Source organism: Thalassophryne amazonica, chromosome 22, assembly GCF_902500255.1.
Source record: "Thalassophryne amazonica chromosome 22, fThaAma1.1, whole genome shotgun sequence".
In the NCBI taxonomy this organism is placed as follows: domain Eukaryota; kingdom Metazoa; phylum Chordata; class Actinopteri; order Batrachoidiformes; family Batrachoididae; genus Thalassophryne; species Thalassophryne amazonica.
In genome coordinates, this window is record NC_047124.1 from 22,375,705 (window position 1) to 22,388,734 (window position 13,030).

General features: G+C 42.7%; 1 protein-coding gene across 8 annotated transcripts in view; it reads left to right on the forward strand.

Annotated features, from left to right (window-relative positions):
* The window catches only part of foxp2 (forkhead box P2), a 223,351-nt gene that overhangs the window by 179,385 nt on the left and 30,936 nt on the right, over positions 1-13,030 (forward strand). For all 8 annotated transcript variants that reach the window (XM_034163713.1, XM_034163719.1, XM_034163717.1 and 5 more), the window contains one exon: positions 9,983-10,070. In XM_034163713.1, coding sequence (XP_034019604.1) covers positions 9,983-10,070 — 88 coding nt within the window. The remainder of the gene's footprint in view (positions 1-9,982; positions 10,071-13,030) is intronic.

Here is a 13,030-nt window from a genome sequence, read left to right on the forward strand (position 1 = left end):
ACAGGGACTTAGAAGAAAGAGACCTAATGTTTAATAGACCACATTTAACTGTTTTAGTCTGTGGTGCAATTGAAGGTGCTATATTATTTTTTCTTTTTGAATTTTTATGCTTAAATAGATTTTTGCTAGTTATTGGTGGTCTGGGAGCAGGCACCGTCTCTACGGGGATGGGGTAATAGGGGGATGGCAGGGGGAGAGAAGCTGCAGAGAGGTGTATAAGACCACAGCTCTGCCTCCTGGTCCCAACGCTAGACAGTCACAGTTTGGAGGATCCCAAAAAATTGGCCAGATTTCTAGAAATGAGAGCTGCTCCCTCTAAAGTGGGATGGATGCCGTCTCTCCTAACAAGACCAGGTTTTCCCCAGAAGCTTTGCCAATTATCAATGAAGCCCACCTCATTTTTTGGACACCACTCAGACAGCCAGCAATTCAAGGAGAACATGCGGCTAAACATGTCACTCCCGGTCTGATTGGGGAGGGGCCCAGAGAAAACAACAGAGTCCGACATTGTTTTTGCAAAGTTACACACCGATTCAATGTTAATTTTAGTGACCTCCGATTGGCGTAACCGAGTGTCATTACTGCCGACGTGAATTACAATCTTACCAAATTTACGCTTAGCCTTAGCCAGCAATTTCAAATGTCCTTCGATGTCGCCTGCTCTGGCCCCCAGAAGACAATTGACAATGGTTGCTGGTGTCGCTAACTTCACATTTCTCAAAACAGAGTCGCCAATAACCAGAGTTTGATCCTCGGCGAGTGTATCGTCGAGTGGGGAAAAACGGTTAGAGATGTGAACGGGTTGACGGTGTACACGGGGCTTCTGTTTAGGGCTACGCTTCCTCCTCACAGTCACCCAGTCAGCCTGCCTTCCCGACTGCACGGGGTCTGCCAGGGGGGAACTAACGGCGGCTAAGCTACCTTGGTCCGCACCGACTACAGGGGCCTGGCTAGCTGTAGAATTTTCCACGGTGCGGAGCCGAGCCTCCAATTCACCCAGCCTGGCCTCCAAAGCTACGAATAAGCTGCACTTATTACATGTACCGTTACTGCTAAAAGAGGCCGAGGAATAACTAAACATTTCACACCCAGAGCAGAAAAGTACGGGAGAGACAGGAGAAGCCGCCATGCTAAAACGGCTAAGAGCTAGTAGCTACGCTAAGGTAGCGGATTCCCAAACAGGGAATCCGACACTAGACAGGCTTTGGAGCAGCACAGGTAACGCACGACAACAGTGCTAAAATAAAATAAAAATCCACTAGACAGGCTGTGGAGCAGCACAGGTAACGCACAACAACAGTGCTAAAAAATAAAATAAAAATAAAAATCCACTGGACAGGCTGTGGAGCAGCACAGGCAACGCACGACAACAGTGCTAAAACAAAATAAAAATCCACTAGACAGGCTGTGGAGCAGCACAGGTAACGCACGACAACAGTGCTAAAATAAAATAAAAATCCACTAGACAGGCTGTGGAGCAGCACAGGTAACGCACAACAACAGTGCTAAAAAATAAAATAAAATAAAAATCCACTGGACAGGCTGTGGAGCAGCACAGGTAACGCACAACAACAGTGCTAAAAAATAAAATAAAAATAAAAATCCACTGGACAGGCTGTGGAGCAGCACAGGCAACGCACGACAACAGTGCTAAAACAAAATAAAAATCCACTAGAAAGGCTGTGGAGCAGCACAGGTAACGCACGACAACAGTGCTAAAACAAAATAGAAATCCACTAGACATGCTGTGGAGCAGCACAGGTAACGCACAACAACAGTGCTAAAACAAAATAAAAATCCACTAGACAGGCTGTGGAGCAGCACAGGTAACGCACGACAACAGTGCTAAAACAAAATAAAAATCCACTAGACAGGCTGTGGAGCAGCACAGGTAACGCACGACAACAGTGCTAAAACAAAATAAAAATCCACTAGACAGGCTGTGGAGCAGCACAGGTAACGCACAACAACAGTGCTAAAACAAAATAAAAATCCACTGGACAGGCTGTGGAGCAGCACAGGTAACGCACAACAACAGTGCTAAAAATAAAATAAAATAAAAATAAAAATCCACTGGACAGGCTGTGGAGCAGCACAGGCAACGCACGACAACAGTGCTAAAACAAAATAAAAATCCACTAGACAGGCTGTGGAGCAGCACAGGTAACGCACGACAACAGCGCTAAATAAAAATCCACTGGACAGGCTGTGGAGCAGCACAGGTAACGCACGACAACAGCGCCCAAAAAAATAAAATCAAAATCAAAATCCACTGGACAGGCTGTGGAGCAGCACAGGTAACGCACGACAACAGTGGTAAAAAATAAAATAAAAATCCACTGGACAGGCTGTGGAGCAGCACAGGTAACGCACGACAACAGTGCTAAAAAATAAAATAAAAATCCACTGGACAGGCTGTGGAGCAGCACAGGTAACGCACAACAACAGTGCTAAAAAATAAAATAAAATAAAAATAAAAATCCACTGGACAGGCTGTGGAGCAGCACAGGCAACGCACGACAACAGTGCTAAAACAAAATAAAAATCCACTAGACAGGCTGTGGAGCAGCACAGGTAACGCACGACAACAGTGCTAAAAAAAAATAAATAAATAAATAAATAAAATAAAATAATAAAATAAAAATCCACTGGACAGGCTGCGGAGCAGCACAGGTAACACACGACAACAGTGGTAAAAAATAAATAAAAATCCACTAGACAGGCTGTGGAGCAGCACAGGTAACACACGACAACAGTGCCAAAAAAAATAAAATCAAAATCAAAATCCACTGGACAGGCTGTGGAGCAGCACAGGCAACGCACGACAACAGTGCTAAAACAAAATCAAAATCCACTAGACAGGCTGTGGAGCAGCACAGGTAACGCACGACAACAGTGCTAAAATAAAAATCCACTAGACAGGCTGTGGAGCAGCACAGGTAACGCACAACAACAGTGCTAAAAAATAAAATAAAAATAAAAATCCACTGGACAGGCTGTGGAGCAGCACAGGTAACGCACAACAACAGTGCTAAAAAATAAAATAAAAATAAAAATCCACTGGACAGGCTGTGGAGCAGCACAGGCAACGCACGACAACAGTGCTAAAACAAAATAAAAATCCACTAGACAGGCTGTGGAGCAGCACAGGTAACGCACAACAACAGTGCTAAAACAAAATAAAAATCCACTAGACAGGCTGTGGAGCAGCACAGGTAACGCACAACAACAGTGCTAAAACAAAATAAAAATCCACTAGACAGGCTGTGGAGCAGCACAGGTAACGCACGACAACAGTGCTAAAACAAAATAAAAATCCACTAGACAGGCTGTGGAGCAGCACAGGTAACGCACAACAACAGTGCTAAAACAAAATAAAAATCCACTGGACAGGCTGTGGAGCAGCACAGGTAACGCACAACAACAGTGCTAAAAAATAAAATAAAATAAAAATAAAAATCCACTGGACAGGCTGTGGAGCAGCACAGGCAACGCACGACAACAGTGCTAAAACAAAATAAAAATCCACTAGACAGGCTGTGGAGCAGCACAGGTAACGCACGACAACAGCGCTAAATAAAAATCCACTGGACAGGCTGTGGAGCTGCACAGGTAACGCACGACAACAGCGCCCAAAAAAATAAAATCAAAATCAAAATCCACTGGACAGGCTGTGGAGCAGCACAGGTAACGCACGACAACAGTGGTAAAAAATAAAATAAAAATCCACTGGACAGGCTGTGGAGCAGCACAGGTAACGCACGACAACAGTGCTAAAAAAAAAAAAAAAAAAAAAAAAAAAAAAAAAATAAATAAAATAAAATAAAAATCCACTGGACAGGCTGCGGAGCAGCACAGGTAACACACGACAACAGTGGTAAAAAATAAAATAAAAATCCACTAGACAAGCTGTGGAGCAGCACAGGTAACACACGACAACAGTGCCAAAAAACAAAACAAAAATCCACTGAACAGGCTGTGGAGCAGCACAGGTAACACACGACAACAGTGGTAAAAAATAAAATAAAAATCCACTGGACAGGCTGTGGAGCAGCACAGGTAACACACGACAACAGTGCTAAAAATAAAATAAAAATCCACTGAACAGGCTGTGGAACAGCACAGGTAACACACGACAACAGTGCCAAAAAACAAAACAAAAATCCACTGAACAGGCTGTGGAACAGCACAGGTAACGCACGACAACAGTGCTAAAAAATAAAATAAAATCCACTGAACAGGCTGTGGAGCAGCACAGGTAACACACGACAACAGTGCTAAAAATAAAATAAAAATCCACTGGACAGGCTGTGGAGCAGCACAGGTAACACACGACAACAGTGGTAAAAAATAAAATAAAAATCCACTGGACAGGCTGTGGAACAGCACAGGTAACGCACGACAACAGTGCTAAAAAATAAAATAAAAATCCACTGGACAGGCTGTGGAGCAGCACAGGTAACACACGACAACAGTGCTAAAAATAAAATAAAAATCCACTGGACAGGCTGTGGAGCAGCACAGGCAACGCACGACAACAGCGCCAAAAAATAAAATAAAAATCCACTGAACAGGCTGTGGAGCAGCACAGGTAACGCACGACAACAGTGCTAAAAAATAAAATAAAAATCCACTGGACAGGCTGTGGAGCAGCACAGGTAACGCACGACAACAGTGCTAAAATAAAATAAAAATCCACTGAACAGGCTGTGGAGCAGCACAGGTAACACACGACAACAGTGCTAAAAATAAAATAAAAATCCACTGGACAGGCTGTGGAGCAGCACAGGCAACGCACGACAACAGCGCCAAAAAATAAAATAAAATCCACTGAACAGGCTGTGGAGCAGCACAGGTAACGCACGACAACAGTGCTAAAAAATAAAATAAAAATCCACTGGACAGGCTGTGGAGCAGCACAGGTAACGCACGACAACAGTGCTAAAATAAAATAAAAATCCACTAGGCAGGCTGTGGAGCAGCACGACAACAGTGCTAAAAAATAAAATAAAAATAAAAACGAAAGCGTTAGCAAGCTAGTTAGCTTGCCAACGCTGATGAAGGTTAGCTGATAAAAGAGCTCCGTCGCGATGCTTCGACCGTTAGAGGTCTTCTTTAGGCGTTGGAGCACGGTGAAAAAGTAAAAAAAAGTAAAAAAGTCTTGAAAAAGACTGTTAATTCAAAGAACTCAAACAGCTCAGTTCAAACAGCTAACAGATACAGCAGAACACCGCTGTGCTCCGGAACCAGAAAAAAGTCCACCCTCCACCACAATCATGTGCTGGTTTTTGACAACCCTGGAATTGGAGATGCCCATCATCCTGCCAAGAGGATCACCCTCATAGGACTGCTAAAGACAGCCAACCCAACAGCTTCAGTACTAAATAAACTAACTACTAAACTAAAACTACTAAACTAACTAAAGTCTGATGAACCCGTTCACTTTGATTTTATTCCATCCGTCCTTTCTACACCCTTAAAAAAAAAAAACAAGATACTCCAGAGTGCCTCTGACAAAAGCATTGCAGTGTTACCTGTAACACACATTGTTTTGTAACCATTGCACCATCAAATCTCACATTAAACAATGGCTTAAAGGTAAGAATCCTGATACCTGTGCAGACCTTCGTTTACTTTCATCGGTCACAAGAACAACCTTTGTGAGTCTCCTGACTACATACATGATTACTCAAAAAGTAGACTCTTTTCAAAGACGTTTATGGAGAGATAGTTGACATCGAGGTGGTTTCAGATCAGAAATCTAATCTTAAGACTATGACATCAAAAAGATCTACATGTACGCTGTTGGTTAGCGAGGAGGTGGAGGTGTGCACTTTCCAAACACAGCATCTGCTTTACTTTCTCTACTTTTGATCCGTCTCTGTTTGTGTCTTCCCTCCATGACCTTCATCGCATATAATTCCGTCTTCAAAACAGAAATCGATGCCCCTCTAAAATGATGAATGAACAGCCAGCATAAACCGTGTCTAGGTTTGGGCGCCTGTGAGACTGAATTTGTTTGGAGATGTGGATGATGTTGAAGTTACTAAAGCAGTCTCTCCTCCCCACCTTTCTTCATGTCTTCAAAGGACTTTTTGCTCTCACGCATGTTTAGGTTTCTACGCCGTTAACTGAGCCATAGTTGCTTCTATATCTGGATGCAAAAATAGGTAACAATGCAGCGATCAGCGTGGCAGTGCAATGACAATTTCCTTACAGTACGAGCATGTGAGGAAGGTCTCGTAAGAGAGAAGTGGATAATACGAAGAGGTGTAATAGATTTTTGGACTAATTAGAGAAGACAGTTTATAGTTCAGAGAGGAAGCGAGACTGTAAATAAGGTGTTCTTTCATTATTGCTTCCTGCCTGCACATCTATTGTGCAGATCTTCCCCCTTCTTCTCTTTTGTCTTTGTGTGGCATTATTAATGCACAAAAGGACATGCTGCCATTTAAATATTTCATAAATGCACATGGTAATCTGCCTGTAATCACCTTGCTAACTGGCCAGTGGTACACAGCATGTGTGTGTGTGTGTGTGTGTGTGTGTGTGTGTGTGTGTGTGTGTGTGTGTGTGTGTGTGTGTGTGTGTGTGTGTGTGTGTGTGTGTGTGTGTGTGTGTGTGTGTGTGTGTGTGTGTGTGTAAAAATAACCTGCTTGTCGATGAGAGGCAAACTTAATAAAGATTTTTTTCTCCCCCCCTCTCTCTCTCGTTTTTTTGTAATGAGCTATCTTCGGGGACGGCGAGCAGGCCGCGCCGTGCTTTTGAAGCAGCTGTAATTCATGACACATGCCATACATCAAGTGCATAAGATAGCATTATGGGCAGTGAAATGAAAAGGGTATTTGCAACATTAGTTTCCCTCATCCTGCGAGGGATGTGATTAAATGATTAATGAAATGCCCCCCCTCGCCCCCGCCCCCTTTTTTTTGCATGTGCATTCTGAAACAGCAATTAGGCACCTCCTCTCTCTCTCTCTCTCTCTCTCTCTCTCTCTCTCTCTCTCTCTCTCTCTCTCTTCCTTTTTATGTCCCCTTATTCTTGAAATGAAATAATCACGAAAACAGAAGCACATGCAGGAATTACATTTGTTTTCAATGTGTGTGTGTGTGTGTGAAATTTTCAGCTTTTGATTGGCAGGTCAAGAGAAGCTCAGTCATTTCTCTTGTTTTGCATATAAACAATGAGTGAGTGCTTTGCAGGAAAAAATATGTATGTATATGTGATGTGAATCAGCCTTCCTGTCTGCGTGCATGTGTTGGTGAGCATTTGTGATAATGTAAGCATGCAGGTGCTTTTGTGTGTGTGTGTGTTTGTGTTCTTAGATAAAGTGAAAGCCAAAGAGAGAAAGAGATTTTGTACTCCCTCTAATGCACCGGAGGCAGCGCTGTAAATGATCATTGAAGGGTCTGCAAGCTAACCTATAATTACTGGAGATAAAGTGGCAGCTCTGGCATTTCATAAGCATGCCTCCTCAAAGCTCGCTTTGTGAGTTTGTCACCAATGATCATTTAGATAGAGGCTCATTACCCAGCATCGCCACACTTTAAAAAACCCTTTTCACACCAGATTTATGAACATGTTTTTTTTTTTGTTTTGTTTTTTTGCTTTGGCACATTGGCACACATGTTTGTGCACATCTGCATATGTGTGCTTTATGTGGGATAAAGGTCTGTAGTAATGGCGAAGCTCTTTTGTGTCCTACAGACAAAATCCAATCAAGCTCAAAAAAAAAAAAAAAGCCCTCATTGACTGTTATGGCTGTCTGGCTGCTTTTTTCCTTCTAATGAGGCAAACACACCAGATACATTTAATATGACTGCTGGTGGATAGAAGAGCTGCTTTTGTGTGTGTCAAATGTTGCCGGTGTTAAATTGTGTGCATTGTTTTCTCTAAACGAAGCAGACAATACCGTTCTGCTGGGCTGGCATGTTTTATTCTCTCTATTGGGGGGGGTGGAGGGAGCACTCAGGGTGGCACCAGAGTTAGCCATCTAAACTGGCGCAGGCCTATTGTCATGTTAAACATGGCACCACACACCGCCATGTTGCTTCTAATTACCTCATTTCAGAGCGGAACAATGCTTCCTAACAGGATCCTATAGATAATTGTCCCAGTATAGAAATATTATCATTAAAAACAAAACGGCAGTGAAGTTGATACTGTAATTATCATCCTCGGCAATTTTCCTCATGGTGTGAAATGAAAGTAATTTGTTGCGTCCGCTTGCTTTGACACATTTGATGGATTTTAAAATGGTTGTGTGACGCGCTTCCTCTCTTCGAGCTCATCATGGTGTCTTTGGAGCCCAAGCAGCCGAAGGCCAGATGATCTTCTGCCGTGATGCAGCAGCCGTTGTCCATCCATTGACCACAGTTCAAACAAATTGCTTCCCCTTGTACAGTTTTGGTCCAATTTGGATCACGCTTGTATATAATATTCCCCAGATTCCCTTGCATCAAACGTATGCTCAAGGTCAAAGGTCAGACTCCACGCCACTGAAAAAATTTCTTGATTGTTTTTTTTTTGTTTGTTTGTTTTTTTCTGTCGTGACAGTTACTTTGTAGTTTGGACCAACCTTATAATGTTCCTCAAGATGGTCTTGCATCAAAATTGTGCTCATGGTCAAAGATCAGATTCTATGACCACTTCATGAATTCCAAGAATAGCAGCACTCTTCCAACAATTACTCTCCAATTTGTACCAGATTTACACACAGTATTCTTTAGGGGGTCCTACAAAGTTTCTCTCAACGTCAAAGCTCAGCTTCTATGTCCACTTAAAGAATTTCATTTAAAAAAATGCTCGTCCTCCAGTTAATCTGATTTGTACCAAATTTGCACACAGTGCTCCTCAGGTGACATTTTGCTTAAGGTCAAAGGTCAGATTGTCTTGTCACTTAATAAATTTTATGTAAATTGTTCCTCCTTCTAAAACTACTTTTCAATTTGAGTCAAATCTGCACACTGTCTTCTTCGGCTGATGCTGCACCAAAATTGTGCTCATGGTCTTGTTCAAGATCAAAGGTCAGATTCTATCACTAAATTAATGAATTTGGAAAAACTTTGCATCTCTTTCTACAGTTATAGTCCAATTTGAATCAACCTTACACACAACATTACAAGTGCTGGGATGATACAGTTGTCTCACAGCTGTTTGAAGCGGAGGTGACATCACATAATAGTCAGATTAGGTCTGGAATAAATTGCGCTCTCTGCTGAACGAAAGCGGCACAACACGTCCATCTCAATTCTAAGTGCAGTTGAATTTGAATCATATTGATTCTGGACTTTAAAAAGTCATTTCTCATATTGAAAAATGTAATATTGTAATACAGGTAAACCTCTGTGAGTTAAAGAGGTTGGCCAATTTTGAAGTTTTTGGATGTGACCTTCCTCTTGAGATGCTTACTGGCGGTTCAGAATCTGAACCGCCAGTAAGCATCTAAGGAGTCACATCCAAAAAAATGTAATCATCTGCATAGAATCGTGCGCCCTCATTGCTGACATGCAGGAGCCGGAGGAGGAAGAAATCATCATCCAAAATCGTCAGCACTGACCTTCCCTCCCAAAAACGATCAAATCAAAACTGACTTTTATACAATAGTTTAAATTTTCGGGGGCCAAAAATCAACTGCAAGTAAAGCCGAAATGCGTCCGACGTAAAACTTGTGCCAGTTCAACAAGCAGATCCACCTTGGGTTTGCTGTGGCGACCCTGAGTGCAAAACAAGGGAGCAGCCGAAGGGACTTACTGATAATAGTATGAGTAAGGGCTCCTGCACCAAAGTCATTGTTAAAGTCGAAGGTCAGATTATATTGCACCCACTACTCCTCGTACAATTACCACCTGATTTGGACCATGTTTGCACACAGCGTGTCTTGGGTGGTCCTGCGGTCAAAGTCTGATTGTCAAACTGGCAGAACGTGTTGGTATGAGCTGGTTTCTCTTTCTTCTAATTCGTCCCCGTGTCTCTTCTCCAGGCACCTAAACAACGAGCACGCCCTGGATGATCGGAGCACAGCCCAGTGTCGAGTCCAGATGCAAGTTGTACAGCAGCTGGAAATCCAGGTAAGTTTTCTTTCAGGTGCAAAACTGCAAAAACCCATCACATAAATGACATGTATTGTCACCTTTTACTGCAGGAAGCCTATTCATCATTTAGTCGCTCACCAAGCAGTCGAAAACTTAGCATTTTTTTTGAAAGTTGTGTGGGTGAGACAAAGGCCGTACTGTGGTCCGCTTAATGCTTCCACACAAGCAGGACCTGCTGGATTCAACAAAGCCACTAAACAAAGGAATCCTCAGGCCATTATGGCTCTTTTAATTGAATTAAGCGTACGCTTTATTTTCTCTTCTTTCTTTCTTTCTTTTTTTCCCCTTCCAATTAATAGCAAACGCATCTCTCCCGGTCTGCTGTGTTAATTAACTGCACTTTGCACCTGAAGAAAGCTCAAAAGGAGAAAACTATTTTCAGTAGGTGGAGCGTGACCTTATTAAGAAGTCATGCCGGGTAGATAATGAGAGTGCTGATTGAGCGACGTTATTACTCAGCACCGCCGACAACCGCCCAACTTCTTTTGGAAACAAATAGATATGTCTGTTTTAAACTAGACCGCAAAAAACAAATCTGACAGTTGAATCTGGGCCTTCGTTGTTTAATTCGTGGATGTAGCACACAGCATGTGCGTGGCTGACTTCGCTTTCGCTGTAAATGTGACATAATCAGGCTTTAGTCAGAAATATATTTTAGTTTTTAGCTGCTAGTACACTAGCTTACTGGCAGTGTGTCACAATCTGGAGGGTATTTGAATTACCGTTCGGCACTTAGTAGTAGTTGAATGATACCCAGATGCTAGCATGTAAATGGATCTACTCGACGCTATCCCACGATGCAGCTGAAGCCAAGGTACTGCAGGAGAAGAAGAAAATTCAAAACATTTCATGGATGCAAATGAAGCCGGGAGTAGCGTTCAAGAGACCTTGGTGTTGTACAAATATGTCAGGAGCCATTTAACAAAAGGCTGCTGTTGCATTTTTGCGCCATACCGGGATTTGTTCACTTTCATCTATTAACATCCGGGTTAGCGTAAAGGTAAGATGGCGGTGACATTTGCTTACTTGAAGTAGCGGTTGGTTCGTATGAATGAATGTGCAGAGAGCAGCAGCAACTCCTTTCCGTTTAAAGCAACAGGCACAGTTTGTGGAGACCTGAATACATTTTTTATTTTATTTTAAACGCCATCACGTCAAGTTTATTGGGTTTTTAGCTACAAATGTTTGTAATTTTCAAACCCACAACTTTCCTGCAGTGCTTGTGCAAACCACAGAGATATAGTAGTAGAGAGACATAGCACAACAAACATACAAATAAGTTATTAATTTGTTTTATGCTTTCTGACATTATAACGGTGTTACTATTAAAAAAAAAAGAGCTCACACTACTGCCAGCCACGATTGTGCTGCTTTCATGGAGGTGCAGGACTTGCAGGTGCAATGAAAAATTTGTAGACGGGAGCAAAAAAACAAAACAAACCATGCTACCCCAGAGGCTCAATTAACTCATTAAACTGAAATTGTTAATATTAAAATTACATCTAAATAAATAAGTCTGTATTCTGTGTATGGCCTTCCTGTATGGAGCCAAACATTCCCACATCCACTGCTCCAAGAATGTTTGAATCGTATGAATAGAATTCTGCACAGTATTGCAAAATAGTTTACACACATTTATACAGTATATATATACGAGGTCTCTTAGATAATAAACCGACCCTTTTATTTTTTTTTTTAACTATATTGATTTGAATGACATGCGATTACACCAATCATGCTTGAACCCTCGTGCGCATGCGTGAGTTTTTTCACGCGTGTCGGTGACGTCATTTCCCTGTGGGCAGGCCTTGAGTGAGATGTGGTCCCGCCCTCTCGGCTGAATTCCTTTGTTTCACACGCTGCTCGAGACGGCGCGCGTTGCTTTATCAAAATTTTTTCTGGACCTGTGAGGAATATCCGAGTGGACACTATTCGAGAAATTAAGCTGGTTTTCTGTGAAAAGTTTAACGGCTGATGAGAGATTATGGGGTGTTTCTGTCGGTGTAAGGACTTCCCACGGAGCGGGACGTCCTGCAGCGCTTCCAGTCGCTGTCGTCGGCCTGTTTCGAGCTGATAACATCCTAATTTAAGGCTTAATTCACCCAGGACATCGTGAGAGAACAGAGAAGATTCAGAAGAGGCCGGCATGAGGAATTTATGCGGACATTCCACTGTTTAAGGACATTTTTTTAATGAAAGATGTACGCGCAAATTCGCCGAGTCGTTTCCGTGACGACTCGGCAAATCTGTGTGCGCCGCGACAGGAAAAACACCACCGTGTTGAAAACCATTTGTAGAATTCAGGCGGCTTTTAATGGCTTTCAACAAGTGAGTAACTGAGAAATTGTTTAACAGCTTGGGCATGTTCCAACTTGCCCGTTAAGATTTCCAACGGAGGTGTTTTTCCTGCCGCGACCCCCCGCGGTCGGGTCCAGCCCGACATGCGACTCTGCCCGCACGTTCTTTCATTACAAAATGACCGTTAACAATGGAATGTACGAATAAACTCCTCATGCCGACTTCTTCTGAAAGTTCTCTGTTCTCTGACGACTTACTGCGTCAACAGAGCCTGAAATGTGTAAGTTTTCAACTTGAAACGGCGAGACGCTGCCGCCTCGAAGCGCAGATCGCCGTCAGGCGCCGTGGACCGTCCTTAAAGCGACACTACCAGACCAAAATCTCTCATCAGCCGTTAAAATTTTTACCGAAAACCAGCTGAATTTATTGAATGGTGTCCACTCAGTTGTGCCTTACAGTTTTGAAAAAAATTTTATCAAACAAAGCAACAGTCTCTGAAAAAATCGATGAGCGGGTGGACGACTCCTCACTCAAAGACTGCCCACAGGCGAATGACGTAACCGACAGGCGTGAAAAAACTCTCGCATGCCCACGAGGGTTCAAGCATGTCTGATGTAATCACACGTGATTCAAATCCA